This window comes from Danio rerio, chromosome 14, assembly GCF_049306965.1.
Source record: "Danio rerio strain Tuebingen ecotype United States chromosome 14, GRCz12tu, whole genome shotgun sequence".
Classification (NCBI taxonomy): Eukaryota; Metazoa; Chordata; class Actinopteri; order Cypriniformes; family Danionidae; genus Danio; species Danio rerio.
In genome coordinates this window covers 28,265,326-28,281,993 of record NC_133189.1, presented here as the reverse complement: position 1 = coordinate 28,281,993, position 16,668 = coordinate 28,265,326, and the positions used below count along the sequence as shown (strand labels likewise).

The 16,668-nt window shown below is 35.5% G+C and overlaps 2 protein-coding genes and 1 long non-coding RNA gene across 6 annotated transcripts in view; 2 read left to right on the top strand and 1 right to left on the bottom strand.

The window, feature by feature from the left end:
* LOC137487521 (uncharacterized) overlaps positions 1–16,668 on the top strand; it is a 93,264-nt gene that overhangs the window by 62,575 nt on the left and 14,021 nt on the right. For 2 of the 4 annotated variants that reach the window (XR_012389749.1, XR_012389748.1), the window contains 2 exons: positions 2,389–2,456; positions 2,646–3,117. The exons of 1 other annotated variant lie outside the window; for it this stretch is intronic. This is a non-coding gene — a long non-coding RNA (uncharacterized lncRNA). Of the gene's footprint in view, positions 1–2,388; positions 2,457–2,645; positions 3,118–16,668 lie in introns of those variants that run through there. One more of the 4 variants, XR_012389747.1, reaches the window with a different exon arrangement.
* Positions 9,465–11,723, top strand: il4 (interleukin 4). Its single transcript, NM_001170740.1, is given in 4 exon segments — positions 9,465–9,656; positions 9,734–9,781; positions 9,878–9,976; positions 11,475–11,723. Coding segments are annotated over 4 exon segments (384 nt in total). The 5' UTR covers positions 9,465–9,524; the 3' UTR covers positions 11,580–11,723.
* kif3a (kinesin family member 3A) overlaps positions 11,724–16,668 on the bottom strand; it is a 28,751-nt gene continuing 23,806 nt past the window's right edge. Inside the window, exons 14-17 of the mRNA NM_001017604.2 lie at positions 15,352–15,405; positions 15,181–15,249; positions 14,973–15,100; positions 11,724–12,403 (exon numbers count right to left, since the gene is read on the bottom strand). Of these exons, the coding sequence (NP_001017604.2) occupies positions 12,355–12,403; positions 14,973–15,100; positions 15,181–15,249; positions 15,352–15,405 (300 nt within the window). The 3' untranslated portion in view covers positions 11,724–12,354. The remainder of the gene's footprint in view (positions 12,404–14,972; positions 15,101–15,180; positions 15,250–15,351; positions 15,406–16,668) is intronic.

Below are 16,668 nucleotides of genomic sequence, written 5' to 3'. Positions count from 1 at the left end.
ATTGTTTGTTCAACCAAAAATGTAAAATGTTAAAAGTTTCTGTTGAATTCCATACCCACACATCGTTCCAATCTTGTGAAGCCTTCATTTCATCTTCAGATCACAAAACAAGCTACATTATTTAGATGAAATCTGAGAGCTCCCTCATCCTCCATAGTCAGAGTAATACAGTCCAGAAAAGCAACCAAAGACAGTCAAAATATTTCTGGTGACTTTAGTGGTTAATCATACTATAATCATACAAAGCTCCAAGAACACCTTTATGTTCCAAATATGATGTGAATATGATCTAAATATAAATATGATGAAAATCTTCTCACCCAGTCAGGTCAGGGTGCACATTTACTGCATTAAGTATGGTGTACTGTATTGCCATTAGTGTCATCAGTTCAACACACACGTTATATTGTGCATAGTACATGCACACCTTTATCTGACATGGGAGAAATTGTTTTGCAGGTTTTTTGACTCACAACTTTGTTATTAAAGCATTGTATATTTACTGAAGTCACATTGTTTTTGGTTCCTTAATGTATTGAACCATTGCTGTCTATGGGGGATGAGAGAGCTCTCAGATTTCATCTAAAATATCTTTATTTGTGTTTTGACGATTGTAACAACACGAGTAATTAATAACATTTTCATTTTTGGGTGAACTAATCCTTTTATAGTGCATTTTTAATTTTTACAGTTTTCTACATTGACAGACAGCTACAGCTTACTTTACTTTTTTACCGTTACGTCACAGTGAGTAAACTGGTTGACTTTACTTTGAAAAGTTGAGTTAATTGATTGTAACTTGGTAAAGGTAACGTTTTAAAATGACAATTTAATTCATATAAATTGTATATAGTCTGATTATTAAACAGTGTCTTAATTAGTCATCAATAGATTCATGTTTTAAATATGTTTTACATGATAAGGATGATTATTATCATAAACATTTTAGTAAGCATTTTGTCATGGAAAAATAGTAAAACCATAGAAAAAAAATATGCAAGAATATTTTTTGTTTTATCATGAAAAGCATGCGTTCTAATCTATGGAACAAAATAGTATCACACTAGTAAGATGGCATATTGATTGGCTTTAATAAATAATAATGTATGCTATAAAAAAAAACTGTACTAGTAGTTAATGTACCTTAAAACAACTGTAATGTTTTGTGAGATAAAACAACTGTTTATTTGTCAATGCACAGCTAACTAGCATGAAACAAATTAAAAAAAGGTATCTTTACTGATCAAATTAGCATTAAACGTAAGTTTATGCGTGTTTCACATTAAATCAAGAAAAAGAGCACTTTTAAAAGTTATTACGCCAAGTGCGAAGACAGCATGGAGGTTTAGTTATACAGGAAACTGCAGTGAGCATTTCTAGAAATAGAGATAGGCATCACAATGCAAAGCCACATCTTAGCAAGAGCTGTACTACACATCTGACGAAAGAAATGCTGAAGCGCTATCTCATAAACACTTATTAAACACTTACAGTTAGTGTTTCCACTTTGCAAGTGTCATGCAGCAGTATGTCCTTTCCTCTTTTTCATTAAAAATGCAACGGCTCTTAATGGAAGTACAAATATTGCGCTGCAGAAATGCAGTGGCCGGATGCAGTTCTTCTGTGCTCATGTTTTAAGTACTATTTATAGTTTTCTCAATGTCTTGATGGTGAGACAAAAATGGTATCGCCTCACATGGCTAACTGGTTGTTATTTGGACACTTATTGTACGTTTTACAGTTGTAAACTGAGCACAAACCGCTCAGATTTATTACTCTTTGGGTGTTAAAAGAATTAAAGTGATGGTTCACCAAAAAACAAAATTCTGTCATCATTTAGTCAGTCTTTACTCATTTAGAAGCTGGTTGAACTTGAATAAACCTGTAACCATTGACTACCATTTGTTTTTCCAACATTTGATGTCATTAGTTACAGGTTAGTTTAAGCTTTCTTCAAAATATCAGAATAAAGAAGCTCATAAAGGTTTGGACTTGAAGGTGAGTTCATTTTTGTGTGAACTTTCAACAAGCTAAACGATAAGATATTGATTGCTCTGTATGTATTGGAGTGATTTCCAAAATCATCTTTTTCATGTCAACAGAATAAAGACATTTAATATGGGTGGATTAAAGTTGTTCTTACTTTCCTAAAAAGGCCTGCTCATCTTTTAAGCTGCTTTCTATTATCTCTTTCTAAGATCTTTCAGTTCCTCAAAATGGTGCAACTTTGTGACAAACTATGAAACTTTCCTGAGACACATTGATGTATAATTCTTACATGACTAATTCACTCAGGTTTGAGTGCTGAGACATCAGAGAAATGTAAATGCACGTATACACACATTTACAATAAATTAAAGACCTTGTTTTTTTGTTCTTTTTTTACAGAAACCCAGGTTTGACCTTAGTGGAAAATGATACTGAATATACTGTGAATGATCAATATAAATGCTAAGGTTTGCTTGAGAAAATAAGACTTGTTGCATGTTCATTATTATTTTAAAGCAATGCAGAAAATCTGATTAAATAAATAAGCTTATTTTCAGCATTGTTTAAAAAAATAATACATATGCAAAATGTCTTATATTTCATTTTGTCAGAATAATATAGTGGAGCTGATCATGTGTTTCTCTGTTCATGATCAGCAGGAGGCGAGCGGTAGAGTGCAGATATGTTCTACAGTAGTAGAGCGACAGCTCCCTCTGCAGATACAGTTCATGATCACCTTTTAAATAGAACTGTAGTGTAACTGCAAAAAAAGAAAGTCTTTTACATAAACTGATGTTTCTCAGTGTCATTATTAAGAACCAATGTTAATACTCAACAAGCTGATAATTACCTTCATGGCAAATAACCAAGTTGCTTCTGCACAACTCTGGTTTGCAGTCCTTGATTATTGCCCTTTAATTTTGTTGTTTAAAATTTTAATTTTACCTATATTTTTAGATCATATCATAAGTCTAGTTGTGTTTATTGTAATTTCCTTTTAAAATTCTACTTTTTGTATTAATATTGACTGTTAGGCACCTACTGTAGGGTCTGAGAGTAACACAGTTCTGATTCTCTATATGTCCTGTACATGTGGTTGAATTGACAATAAAGCTGACTTTGTCTTGATAATCGTAAATATAATTATTTTGAAGGAAAGAAAAACACACAACGAATATTGTTTTAAATGCGGAAAAGCTGGATTTATATATAAATTCTGCACTTTTGTTTTTATTTTCTATAGGAAAGTCTCAAAGATACAGCTAAATAATTTAGCAATTATAGCAAGTAATATCTGGAAAGACTGGTTCATTTTTACGCATGAAAACAATTTGTATGCATGAATGCACACATGAAACCTAAACCAGTGTTATTTATACATGATTACAGTATTTATTAATGTCTGAAATTAGCTTTTTATGTATTATTCACATTTTTAACGTCTTAACAGTCATATTTAAAACAAAATAATATATGAATTCATGCTTTAATACTTAACATAAAAACAGTTTGTGAAAACTAAACTCCTAAACTGAAAATTAAACTCCAGCTAGTGATTTCCATAAATCATTTCCTTGCATTACTCTTCAACGCACGCCATAAAAACATGAAAATTACTAAAAATTTAGTAAAAAATAAAAATAAAATCTGTTTTTGCAAATAAACTCTTTATACAAATCCTGCTGCTTCGGTTGGAAGTTTTTAAACAATCTGCATAGACTGGAGTGTTATTAAAATAATTTTGGCTCATATGTTAAATACACATACATATAACTTTCCTCTTCATTGACTATACAGTGTGGCTGGAGATTAACTATTTAAAATGGCCAATAAAAGCTTGTTGGTATCGCCACTGTAGGACTTGTTTTTATGTTGCTAAACATTACCATTCTATCTAAAACTACTATTATTTGAAGTATGCTCATACTCTCCCGACTTTTCAGTTTTCCATAAATAAAAGAGTTTCCATCTACTGGCTTAAAGAAACAGTACACACTTTTATTATTGTTATTTCTAAAGGTTCTTTTGCCATTTACCTGCAGCACTGAGAGTAATGATGTCCCAAAAGCTCCACATTCTGTAATTTATTTAGTAAAGATGCTGATGACAAATTGTACACTATACTGCCATAATGAATTACTGATTTTAGCATTGCAGTATACACACTTTTCAACGATCATTTGTCTGTCATTTAAGTGTGATGCAAAATTTCCATCCATACTTCAAGCATTGGCTACCTTCTTCAATCTTAATTCTGATCTCAAGTCCAATCAGAAAAAAAGAACCAATCAGATGCCTCCTTTTGATGATGTCATCATGAAGATTTCTTAAAGAGTATTTTTTTAATACTTATTTCTTTTTCTTTTAAGTACTTTGATGCAAAATTTTAAATTATTTTATTAACCCTATCAAATATAAAGTAACAAATACTGTTTTATGTTTGGAATGCTAATAAAATACAGTACATGTATCATAAATACATGCCTGCTTACTTATATACTGTTTTGCAGCTCCTAAATCAGTGGTGTCCAAACTCGGTCTTGGAGGGCCGCTGTTCTGCAGAGTTCAGCTCCAACTGAGCTCAACAAATCTGCCAAGGCATACAGGATCAAGCAAGCCTACTAAGAGCTTGATTAGCTAGCCTCGGTGTGTCTGATTGGGGTTGTATCTAAACTATGCAGGAGTTTGGGCACCACTGTCCTAGATGAAGCTTATTTGGAAAAAATTTATATAATTACATTTGAATAATAACACACAATATATCATGTTTAACTGTATTTTTGTGTATAGGCACATTTTGTTTTTAAATTATTAACTTAAAGATTCTCACTACTAGTATTTTTGATGTCTCTGTCGCGTGAATCATAAATTTTGTTTCAATTATTGACCTTATTCTTTGTGTACATGCGGGCGCAGCCATTTGTATCGCTTTGGTTCGAGACTTCCGGTCTGATTCATTTCCATTACTTTTTAGATGTTAAAAACAGCTCAATACACTGCTTTATGTTGCAAACAGATATTTTCTTATTAAATTATTCCTCTTTGTCTCTGGGAACTGGCTGATGAGGTGATGCTTTCCCAGCGCACAACCATCGCCGCATCCTCAGAGCGGGGATGATCGAAATGCCAACCCCTAAGTGCGGAGGGGACAGCCTTAGCTCCGGCCAACAGAAGGAGGATAGCATCACACTGATCTGGCATGTTCGGGGTCCTTATCGGAGAAAGTATACCACACAGCAAATGGAGTCCACTTCAGGGTGTAGGCATGCCTCGTAGAAGGTGCTCTAGCCTGAGTGACAGCGTTAACCACCTTAACGGTGGGTCACTTAAGTCCTTCTCACTCCATCTATGGAACACACGTGAGGTTGCCTGTTGCTTGTCTTTCCTGACTTTATTCTGTATCTGTGCATGTAGGCTCACTGAGGAAATGCATATTTTGCATGCCCCGGGGCCAGCTGTGTAGCCAATGCACTAGAACGCACCCATAACAGCTGGAGAGTCGGGGGTGGAGTCTCCATTTGCCATGTGAAACTGCCGTGAGAGAGCATCGGCTGCACGGTTGAGCTTGGCGAGGAAGAATGGAATGCAGCGATTTCGGTGTGTATGTCTCCGGGGGAGCAGACGGTGAGCGAGCTGAGAAATGCGGCAAAAGCGGATACCCCCCATGCGGTTGATATACGCCAACGTTGCCGTGCTGTCCGCCCTCTATCACCTGTAAAAAACGTCGCAGCACAAGATACACTGCCAACAGATCCTAAACGACTGAAACGCCAATGCAACCAGGTTCCTACCATGGACCCACAGCTGCATGCCCGTAACACATGGCCCCCTAGCACAAATCTGATTCCTGATACAGGAAGCATCTGTCAAAACGATGACATGTCTGGACACTTGTTCTAGAGGCACACACAACTGTAGAAACGCAAGGTCCGTCCAGAGACTGAGGCGCGGTGACACAGCGGACTGACAGTTACCCGGTGGTGCTCTTGTGCCATGCGCGTCTTCATATAGGTCGAGGTGTCGGAGCACCCTGTCTCTCTGCGCAATCATAAAATCCCGCCAGAGCTGAAATCAGCCAGAGATAATTGAGTATGACCTTGAATCGCGTAGCCAAGTCTGATGGCTGGCCAGCGCTAACCAGCCAGGCAGAACCCTCGCTAGTGGCAACATCAGCACATTCGCTGATGTACCAGCGGTGGAGCAGCGCGGAGTGGCAGGGCTGATATTGGAAGCGCTGGGGTCCCGCAGAAGAGCAGGAGGCAAGCAATTCACTCTAATCTTGCACCCAGGGGCTGGAAGTGTGAGAGAAGAGAGACCCACACTCAGCGAGCCACTGGCGAAGTGCACCGATCCTGCGAGCTGGACGGCATAGAATTCTAGACTGGCAGTGTTCAGGCTGTCACATCCAGTGTTTGAGGGTTTGATGGCATTTTTAAATGCCATTGGATAAAAAAGCCCGGACCCCCACCGGTGAAAGAGCAAGTTCCCTCTTCTGCAGATGGCCCGTCTCAGGGATGCTTCGTGATCCGTTTACCGGACTTAGAGGCGCCCTGGGGCGAGGAGTGCTGGTTGCCTGTGAGGTACTCGGCGCTCCCGCTTGGTGGCAGAGAAAGGTATTCTCCAAGACTGTGTGAGCTTACTGTGCACTTCCTGGAAGAACGGGACAGAAGGCTTAGAAGGTCTTGCACATACACCCATCTAGTCCGTCCGGCCATGGGGCTGGGGAATAAACCATCTCCAGCCCACAGCCGAAGCAGCCCAGGAAAGCACGTTTATCATTTCTGCTTCTAGATACGACGATGATGCGCTCGCTGCCCTGGAGGGAAGGGAGGGGGTTTGAATCCTCATTAGACAATGACAGCCTGTCCTAAAATGCAGCGATGGACATCTGATCCTCTGTGTCATCAAGTAAGAGGGTAACCATCGGAGGACAGAGCACTTCTCTCACTCGAAGCTTGGATGGAACACATGGAGGAGCGAGCGGTCCCAGGGTGGTGGATTTACTCGCACTACAACCCTCAGATCAGCCTGCCAACCACAGAGCAGGGGACAACTGGGGTGGGTGGGTGGCCCTTTTGCAAGAGCAAGCCACGGTCTTAACTGCGCAACAGACATGCCACCGCAGTGATGGCATGCACTGCCCGCGAGCACCGCGGCAACATGCTGGACCCCTAGACATAAAACGCAGTGCTCGTGCCCATCATCCGGGGATGAGAAACTACCGTAACCAAAAAGGCACGGTCGGAGTGATATCTTGAAAAAGACGCAGTGCACAACCATGTTGCCCTTTTCAGGAAACACTCTGGATCGAGAGAAGCAGCCAGCTCATTCTTTCTCTCTGTCGCAACAGTCGGAGAAACCCTCATCGACTCTTCAGCTAGAAAAGGATGCTTCAGCTTGGCACACGCATCCCGTTTGTATACTCTTTCAGATGAATGGATTCTGACGAAATCTCCTATAGTGGAAGTTTCCACATAGCATTGAAGTTCCCCTACTGAAGGGGAACTGCAGAATGGATGGCAACATCCTGTGGTATTAAGACATTACATTACATGCATTACATTACAAACCACTGGAGAGGGCAAATTATTCAGCAGGATAGTGCTCCTTATACTTTAGACTCCACATCAAAGTTCCAGAAAGCAAAAAAGGTTGAAGTGCTCCAGAATTAGCCAGCCCACTCACCAGAGCTGAACCTTATTTAGCATGTTTGGGGCAAGATGATAGAGGCATTGAAGATGAATCCACAGAATCTTTATGAAACACTTTCTTTGCCATTCTATATGACAAGTTATACGAGTCATTGCAGACATGTATGGATGCAATCCTTCATTCTCATCCCAGTCATACACAATAGTAATTCTTTTTCCACTGCACCATGACTTTATATTATATACTGTACATTATTTCTGTTAAGGGCGAAGCAGTGGCGCAGTAGGTAGTGCTGTCGCCGCACAGCAAAAAGGTCGCTGGTTCGAGCCTTGGCTCAGTTGGCATTTCTGTGAGAAGTTTGCATATTCTCCCTGCGTTCGCGTGGGTTTCCTCCGGGTGCTCCTGTTTCCTCCAGAGTCCAAAGACATGCTGTAGGTGAATTGGGTAGGCTAAATTGTCCGTAGTGTATGAGGGTGACAGGCCGGAAGGTGTGGAAAAAAAGTAATTATCATATGGACAAGTCTAAATGGAGGACTTGTTCCAAAGAGCCGACCCCCGCAACCATACGGGACGGGAAGATTATTACTGTTAATTGACAAGAATTTTGTCTAAACAAAGTCAGACCTTACAGTCCTAATTAAATAACTCAAAATCAAGTCATGATCATATATATATATATATATATATATATATATATATATATATATATATATATATATATATATATATATATGATATTTTTTTATAAATATGAAGATTTTTTTTTTTTTTTTTGGTAAATTAAGAGTAACCTAGAGGCCTTTGCCTTTGATATAAGCCACTACTGATACCAAATGATTAAGTAGATGTCAAGTTATTTATTGTTTTTCCTAAAACTTGGAAAGGCAGAAGCTACAGCTATCTGCAAACCTTTACTGGAAACAATATCTCATAAAACTGATTTATTAAAAAAATAATTAAAAGGAAATATTTAAAAACAAAAACAAACTAGAATTAGGGTGAAACACCCTAGAATACATCAAATTACAATTGATAATGCTAACATTTGGGAGGAATTTGAGGAAACTCTCAAATGAAGATCCCTGATTATCATAACACTTGACACTTTCTTTTGTTTGCATTTTATCTAATTATCAAATGATCTTGTGAAAATAAAACAGCCATTCTCCCTATATTCATTTTACATTTTAATAAATTGTTTATTATTATCAGCAAAACTGACCTAGATTTCTTTTTTTGTTCATTGGCACAGCATGATAAATCAATCATCACTTGTGGTTTTGTGGTTTCTTCAGAAGACGTGCGAAAGAAGGTTAATATTCATTTACATCACTGTAGGTTTGTCTTGTCTGTCTGGGCTTAAAGCAAAATAAAAAAAAAAACAGGTCAAAGGGAAGTAGCAATTGACGAGCGGCAATACATGACAACAACAGTCTGAGACAATCACTGCTCTTGCATCATTAAACGCAACCTCCTGCCACAACGCAGGACAAAATGAGTTCCTAATTTTCAAATAAAGACTAACAAATGGTGTCAGTGATACCCTTAATAGGAATAAACCATATTAGCATTGAAAAGTGAGGCCTGGTAATTCCAGCAGCCACCAAACTCACTGATCTAATAGTATCTCTTCCTGCCTGATAATAAGGGGATTCTCTTTTATTTCGACACGTTTGCTGTTCTCTGAAACATCTATTAACGATTTTGTGAGGGCGTGCATGACATTTTTTTTCTCTGACGTGTTATCAACTGCATCAAGGTACGTAAAGAGTCCCCTCATCCTCTCTCAGCGCTATAAAGACTGATACATCAGAGCTCAAGCTATGAAGACCTGAAGATCTCAACATCTGGATACATCAAGCCAAAAAACAATTAAACCAAACATGAGGACTTTCTTGCTGTTGGTACTTACATTGGTCCCCGTTTCTGAGTCGAAACTCAAAATAGATGAAATTCTGCTAATGGAAATCATCCAGAGTGTGAATGGGATCCTGAATGGGAAAGGGGAAAAAATGGTAGGTATTGAAAAGGAATAGGATGATGAAGTGATTCATAAAAATGCCTTTTTGGTCTAATCAAACTGTCTTCACAGGATCTTGACCAGTTTATACCTGACATATATGAGACAGGACACTACTCTGTAAGTTGGGTTTTGTATTAATCAACTACATTATTCGAGAACTGATTTTCATAATCGTCCCAATTTGATTCCTTTTTCTGACTGATTTCTATGCAGAAGAAAACTCTCTGCCAAGCAGGAATGGCTTTGAAGGGTAAAATTCCAAGCAGGTCTCATCTACAGAGACAGCTGAATGCTTATGCAGCATATACCGGGGTAAGTTACAGTACATTTCCATATTCTGTTTGATATTCAGTCTCATAACATTCTGCAATACAATTCTGCTTAACGCAATGCTGTGCTGAACTTGCGTTTAATAAAAAAATATATATGACAATTTAGACAGCTAAAAATATTCAAATGTTCATTTTTTGTGCCAAACTTTTACTCTATTCGGCCTCTTGTGGTTCCAAATGTCTGAGATTCTATTGAGCACAATAGAAGATATTTTGACGAAGGCTGAAAATGGGTTACCATTCACATAAATAGTACTTTATAAGTAAGCTGCTGCTTTCCAATTTTCTTCAGAAATATATAAAATTAAAAAAAAGAAATAAAAAAAGAAAGAAACTCAATTTGAGGGCGAGTAAATAACAGAATTTAAATTGGTCACTTTATTTTGATGATCCGTTTGTTGAATTTAAGTTCCATTGCATTTACATGCCAATTAATTCCCATTAGATTATAAGTAGACTGTACGGTTGGGGTTAGTGCAAGTTGACATGTACTTGCAAAGTCTCTTATAGTCAGTTGAATGTCTGTTGAGGGAGCAGTATCAACATATTAGACCATCAAAATAAAGTGATACCTTTAAATGTTATGCATGAGCTGTCTTTTTACTTCAACTATATGTTCTGCCACACCTTCTGTAGCACTACATGAAATTACATGGGTTACGTTTACATGAACATCAGTAATTGAATCATTTGCTTAATCTGAAAAAGACAATAATATGATTAAGGTGTTTACATGAGTTGCTTTTTGAAGTTCCTTTCATGATCCTGTTTTACATGTTATAGTACATAACTCGATTAACATCATTGCGCTTATCCACATATCCTCCAGAGTTTCATGTAATTTCTGCTGTTTTATTTTAATTTTTCGGATTTAACTGCAGTTTGGCATTTTTGCTTTCGTTCAGGATTTCATTAATGACAAATTGAAATATTGGATGCGAGTAAGAAGTAAGGGCTGGTGTTTGAAAGGAATTTAACACCACATGCTGAATGCAAAAAATAATAATAAACTTTTGCAATGCGTGTCTGTGGTCCTTTACTGACTCGGTTGGTGCAGAGAATAGTGTCCAACAGCTGTGTGTATATGGAATTTCCTTTCACAAAAAGCGGCGAAAAGCCATACATGATGGTAATAGTTTGATTAAGGTGTCTGTACTGCGACTAAAATAGGCATACTCCACATGTCTTTGATTTCTGTTAAGTTCAATTATGACTTAAGTCAAATTAAGGTAATCAAAAAAAAAAAATCACTGTTTACATGGTAGATTCCTAATCAGAGTATTGTCTTAATCGTATTAAAATCGGCCATGTAAATGCACTCAATGTTAGTTGGAAGGACAGATCTAATGAAGAAATCAATTTAGGTGGTGCTGTTTGAAATAATCTAATTTTGAATACGTTTAAAAATTGTAAAAGATCCATGCTTACATTCACAATCCCAGAAAATGCAATCTAATCCAATGTTCTTCTCTCCACAGACTGGAAACTGCAGCGTTTCGACCTCGGGGGAATGCACAATGAAGGAGTTTCTCGAAAAAACCAAAGCATGCTGCCATTATCTATACTCGGCTCAAAGGACATAAGAACATGTGAAAAGACTGTTGATGTAGTGCTTTTTATATTACTCATATTTATAAACATATTTATATAATTGTGTTATAATTATGTATATTTATTTTGTCAAAATGCTGATTTTTTGTCATTTTAAATTAAAAAAATGCAATCCATTTTTACAGTGTAAAATAATTTATTAATTTAAGGAGTACAGGAAGAACAAAAAACAAAACAAAATGTACATTTGTTTTTACATATGACATACGACTAATGGTTTTACTACAGTGCACGATGGAAATACATTACAATTGAGCTAAATGGCACAACAGCCAGGGGATCATGGCATGCACATTCTCTCATTATATATATATATATATATTTAAAAAAAGTCAAAGCATAGCTTGTGTACATTGAGCTAAAGCAATTGCACGCTGCCAAATGTATAAAACATTGAAATTAGATTCGGTTCTCGATAGCATCCTCCCTGGCGGCAAGCTAATCGTTTTGTGTCAGATCAATAACCTGCTTGAACATGTCTAAATGTCCCAGCCAGCACAGGCGTCAGTGTAAAGCAGAAAATACAGTAACAGTGTTTATGTTAAAGGTGAAATGTGCCTTTTGGAGTTTTATCATTACAGACATTTTTTTATGTTCACCGAGTTCCAGCGTATGAACATATGACTTATTTTCATCTACACTTATGTCAAAGTGCATTTACGTCACAAGAATCAGTATTTCCTAAGACATATACTGGACTGGCCTTGAAAATGCACAGAATGTGGTGATCTTCATCAGGCAGAAGGCTCACTGTAGCAGAGACTCAATCACAGCTTCTGGTTTAGAGGACCGTTTCCTAAAATGAGTGTGATGCAGACATACATGGGGGACAAAGAGAGAAGTGATTAGCTGTGAATTTACATCCAATAACAGTCACCAAAAAGCTTTCCATTATGGCGTGGAGAGATAAATTGAATGATTCAAACATCAAAAAGAAATTGCTAACATATTTCAACCATGTTTTAACAAGCTGTAGTACAATATGTTTGAGCATAATCAGTGTTTCTGCAGATTTCACCAAGTCAAATTTAAGACGTTTTTAAGACCTTTTAATGACCATTTTGAATGAAATTTTAGACTTTCACAGGGTAAAATGCTAAGGATTTTTTTGATATGGTAAATGAAATTTTTTTTAAAAATTCATAAAAATTAGGGCTGCAACTAACGATTATTTAAATAATTGATTAATGTGTAGATTCTTTTTTGATTAATGAATTAATTGGATAAAAAAACAAACAAAAAAAAAAAAAAGAAAAAGAAAATTTCCAACGCTTTATTCAAAAACAGAACTACAATTTGTAGAAACTGCAACCATGTTGCTCCTTAAACATCCCCGAGCTGTTATAATAATAATCAGGGTTCATACACATTTTTACTACTAAAACTCCATGACCTTTCCATGATTTTTCCAAGATTTTCAAGTAAATTTTCATGATCTAATGTTTCAGGCAATGTCTATATGCGTGGTAAAAGAAAAACAATGCATGTTCAAATTTATTACAGCATCTCGTAAAACATACAACAATCTATTTAGTTTCAATTTATATTTATGTAAACTTGATTTAGATAATGCTTACATCGCACTAATAAGGTGAGAGTATGGGGTTGGCCAAGGAAAGAAGTAAATAACCCATGTTCAAGTATACAGATATCTGTTTTCCATGACATTTCCAAAACTTTGTGTGTTTTTCTGTTCTTCTAAAACTTTTCTAGACCTGGAAAATGACATGTCAAAATTCCATGACTTTTCCAGGTTTTCCATAACCCCTGATTCCATGATTTAGGTTTTCATATGAACCCTGAATAATAAAATTAAAAAAACTAACTTAGTAGTTTTGTGCTGTTTTCAATCGTTATATAAAATAGTATAATTAAATAGTATAAGAAAATATGTCTTGTTTTGTGGAAAAAACACTCCTCAAAATTAAGTAACTGTTTGCCTGAAACACGCAAAAATATTTGCCAATTGTTTAAAAGACAAGTGTTTTTACTGTAATAAACTTTTAAACAAATGGTATTGTAAGGATGTAAAGAAGATAATTAAACAACATGGGAGTTAATAAATTTACCTTTAGTTAAATGTTTTTAGATGAATTGTTGGTTGTACAGTTTGGGTAGCTGAACATGAACAAATGTTTGAAAGTTTTTCAGCACTACAACACCATAATTTAGTGACTGTATTCCCTTTTAAGGCCTAAAATTTTGTTTTTGAAATTTAAGAGATTTTAAAACCCTGATATTGCTCGTGTGTTTTAATGTGTTGGTTAGGAAGTTCCTATCATTTTAACAATTTTGTAACATTGCTGCACTTCTTCATTTTTAGCTAGGCACTAACAATTACACATTTTACTATTATGCCAATACACATTATTTAACTATTTTTAACCCAGTTTTAGCAAGTTTTTAACATTTTCTAGCACATGCTAATATTTTAGCAAATTGCTAATGATTTTTTATGTTGCTGGCATGATTTAGGGGGCACTCACACTGTCTTAAACTGTGCCTGGACGTGACGATGAACCAGGAAATGGGGTCAAACGTGCACAGGCATGGTTCAGATAGCCTTGTGCGAGTACACCCGTAACATGCTTGTAGCAAGACACTAGCCTGCACCAAGTAAACAATAATTTCCGAAAGGTCTTGTGAGACTGAATAATGGAGTAAAGGCTATGAAAAATTTGCTTTGTCATTGCAGGAATAAGTAAATAAAAAATAGAAAAATGGCTATTTTAAAGTGATAGTCCAACCAAAAATGTGAATTCTATATCCATTTACTCAACCTCCACTTGTTCCAAACCTGTATGACTTTCTGTTGAACACTACAGATATTTTGAAGGAAGTGGCCATTGACTTCCATGGTATTGTTCCTCGTATAGAAGTCAATGGGTGCAATCAACAGTATGCTTACCAACATTCTTCAAAGCATCTACTTTCATGTTAAACAGAAGACACAACACTCACACAAGTTTGAAACAAACTAATTTGAAGTATTCTTTTTAATTACAATAAAATGAGCAAAATGATACAGAAATGTTTATTTCAAGATCAAAGCAAAAGTATTAAACTACAAATATACAAGTGTCATTTTTATTTGCGTGATACAGTTTATTATTATTAGTTATTATTAGTATTATATATATATATATATATATATATATATATATATATATATATATATATATATATATAAATTCTTACATTTTAGATATCACTATCAAATTATATATTATTATGGTCAAACAGAATACTGTCAAATATGCTTATTTTAAGAATGGACTATCAATAACTTTACTTAGTGTCTAAAATACCATAGCTGTTTCAAGATAAACAATACAGCAGATCCAAAAATAAACATAACACCTCACCTACGTCCAGTTTTAGGTCTGGACTTTCCATTCTTTGATGTCCGGGGCCTTTCTAGCTTCATTAGTGACTGTCTCATGCTCTCCTCGGTATAGGCCAGATAAACATGTGAGAGGTCAACTTCAAATGGCTGAATCGCAAAACAGAGACAGAGAACAGTAATTAAATATGAAAAAGAAACAGACACACATTAAGTGAACTGACACTTACATCTTTTTCTTTCTTGTCTGACACCGGTGTCTGTTTTCTCATGTTGTTACCCGTGTAGGCCACGCATTTCTAAAAACAGAAATAAACCGGCTGTATTAGACTTTTTACTGATTTTTAAATAATTCAGATCCGAGAGATTTATAATAGTATGAAATGTGTGGAAAAACTTACCAGCTGCCATTCTCCAATGTCCTCATTCCAGTGCACATAGTTCTCAATCATCTCCTGTAGACAAACAGAATGAAATTTGAAATTAGGTGTTTTAATTTAAGCTGTAATTGCACACTATCATATTCTCTATTCACACATTTACTCACTTAGCAGACACTTATCCAAAGCAACTTACAAATGAGAAGGAAATAAGTATTTCAAATAATCTGTGATTATATATATATATATATATATATATATATATATATATATATATATATATATATATATATATATATATATATATATAACTACAGTCCAGGATACTTTAGATAGTGAAATTAGTTTGTCCACACTGAGAGATCCAAAAAGCAGAAGTGCACTTTAAATACCAGGAAGACACTTATTAAAGTAAAACAAAATAAGTGCGCAATATTGGAGCTTTCGAATATTTATGAATAAAAAAAAACACTAGAGAATTGGGTTCAAAGTGCATAAACACAAAGTGTTTCCTTTGTGAAGCTAATATTAAAGCAACTGATTCATCAAAATTCTGCTAAACCTGCTTCCAATACAGCTTCATTTGCGCTCTTTAGAAACCTATGGGTGACGTCGCGGATACTACGTCCATATTTTTTAAAGTCTACGGTTAAAGTGCATGGAGTCATTTAGGAAAAAAATAATAATTTCATGGTAGTAGACCTGAAATTCAAAAAATAAAAAATAAATGTGATATTGTATATACGTTATTACTCATTCAAAAATATACAAAAAATATCTTAATATGTTGTTGTTTTTTATTCCACGGAACAAAGAATGCCAAACAAATTTAAAACAACCCAAAAGTGTTCAATTGAGGGTGAACTGTCCCTATGAGATTCTCTCTGAAGTTTATTTGCCAGCTTAGTGTTGCGATTTTCACTTTTGTTGTGCAAGCGTAGCAGTTCACACTTTTTATTATCAGCAGAAATATCTGATTAATCTAATCAAGCAGCGGAAAAGCAACAAGGATTTGCATGTTTAATTTTGCATTTGCTGAAGTATGAAGTGCAGTTTTAGTGCAGAAATTGAAAAGGACATTGGTACTAAACTAAACAAATATGATGCAATAAGAACTAATTTAATATGATAGTAATGTTTGTTCTATTTTTTTTACATGCATATAGGTTGAATCAATTTTTATTTTATTTATAAATGTTTTAGATTTTAGTTCAAATGAATACAATGGAGAAACATTTAGTTATCATTCATTTATTTTTCCGGTGAATACATTTTTTATTTCATTAACTATATTAACCCTGGGTACATTTATTATGTTAGTTGAGGTATGATTTAGTT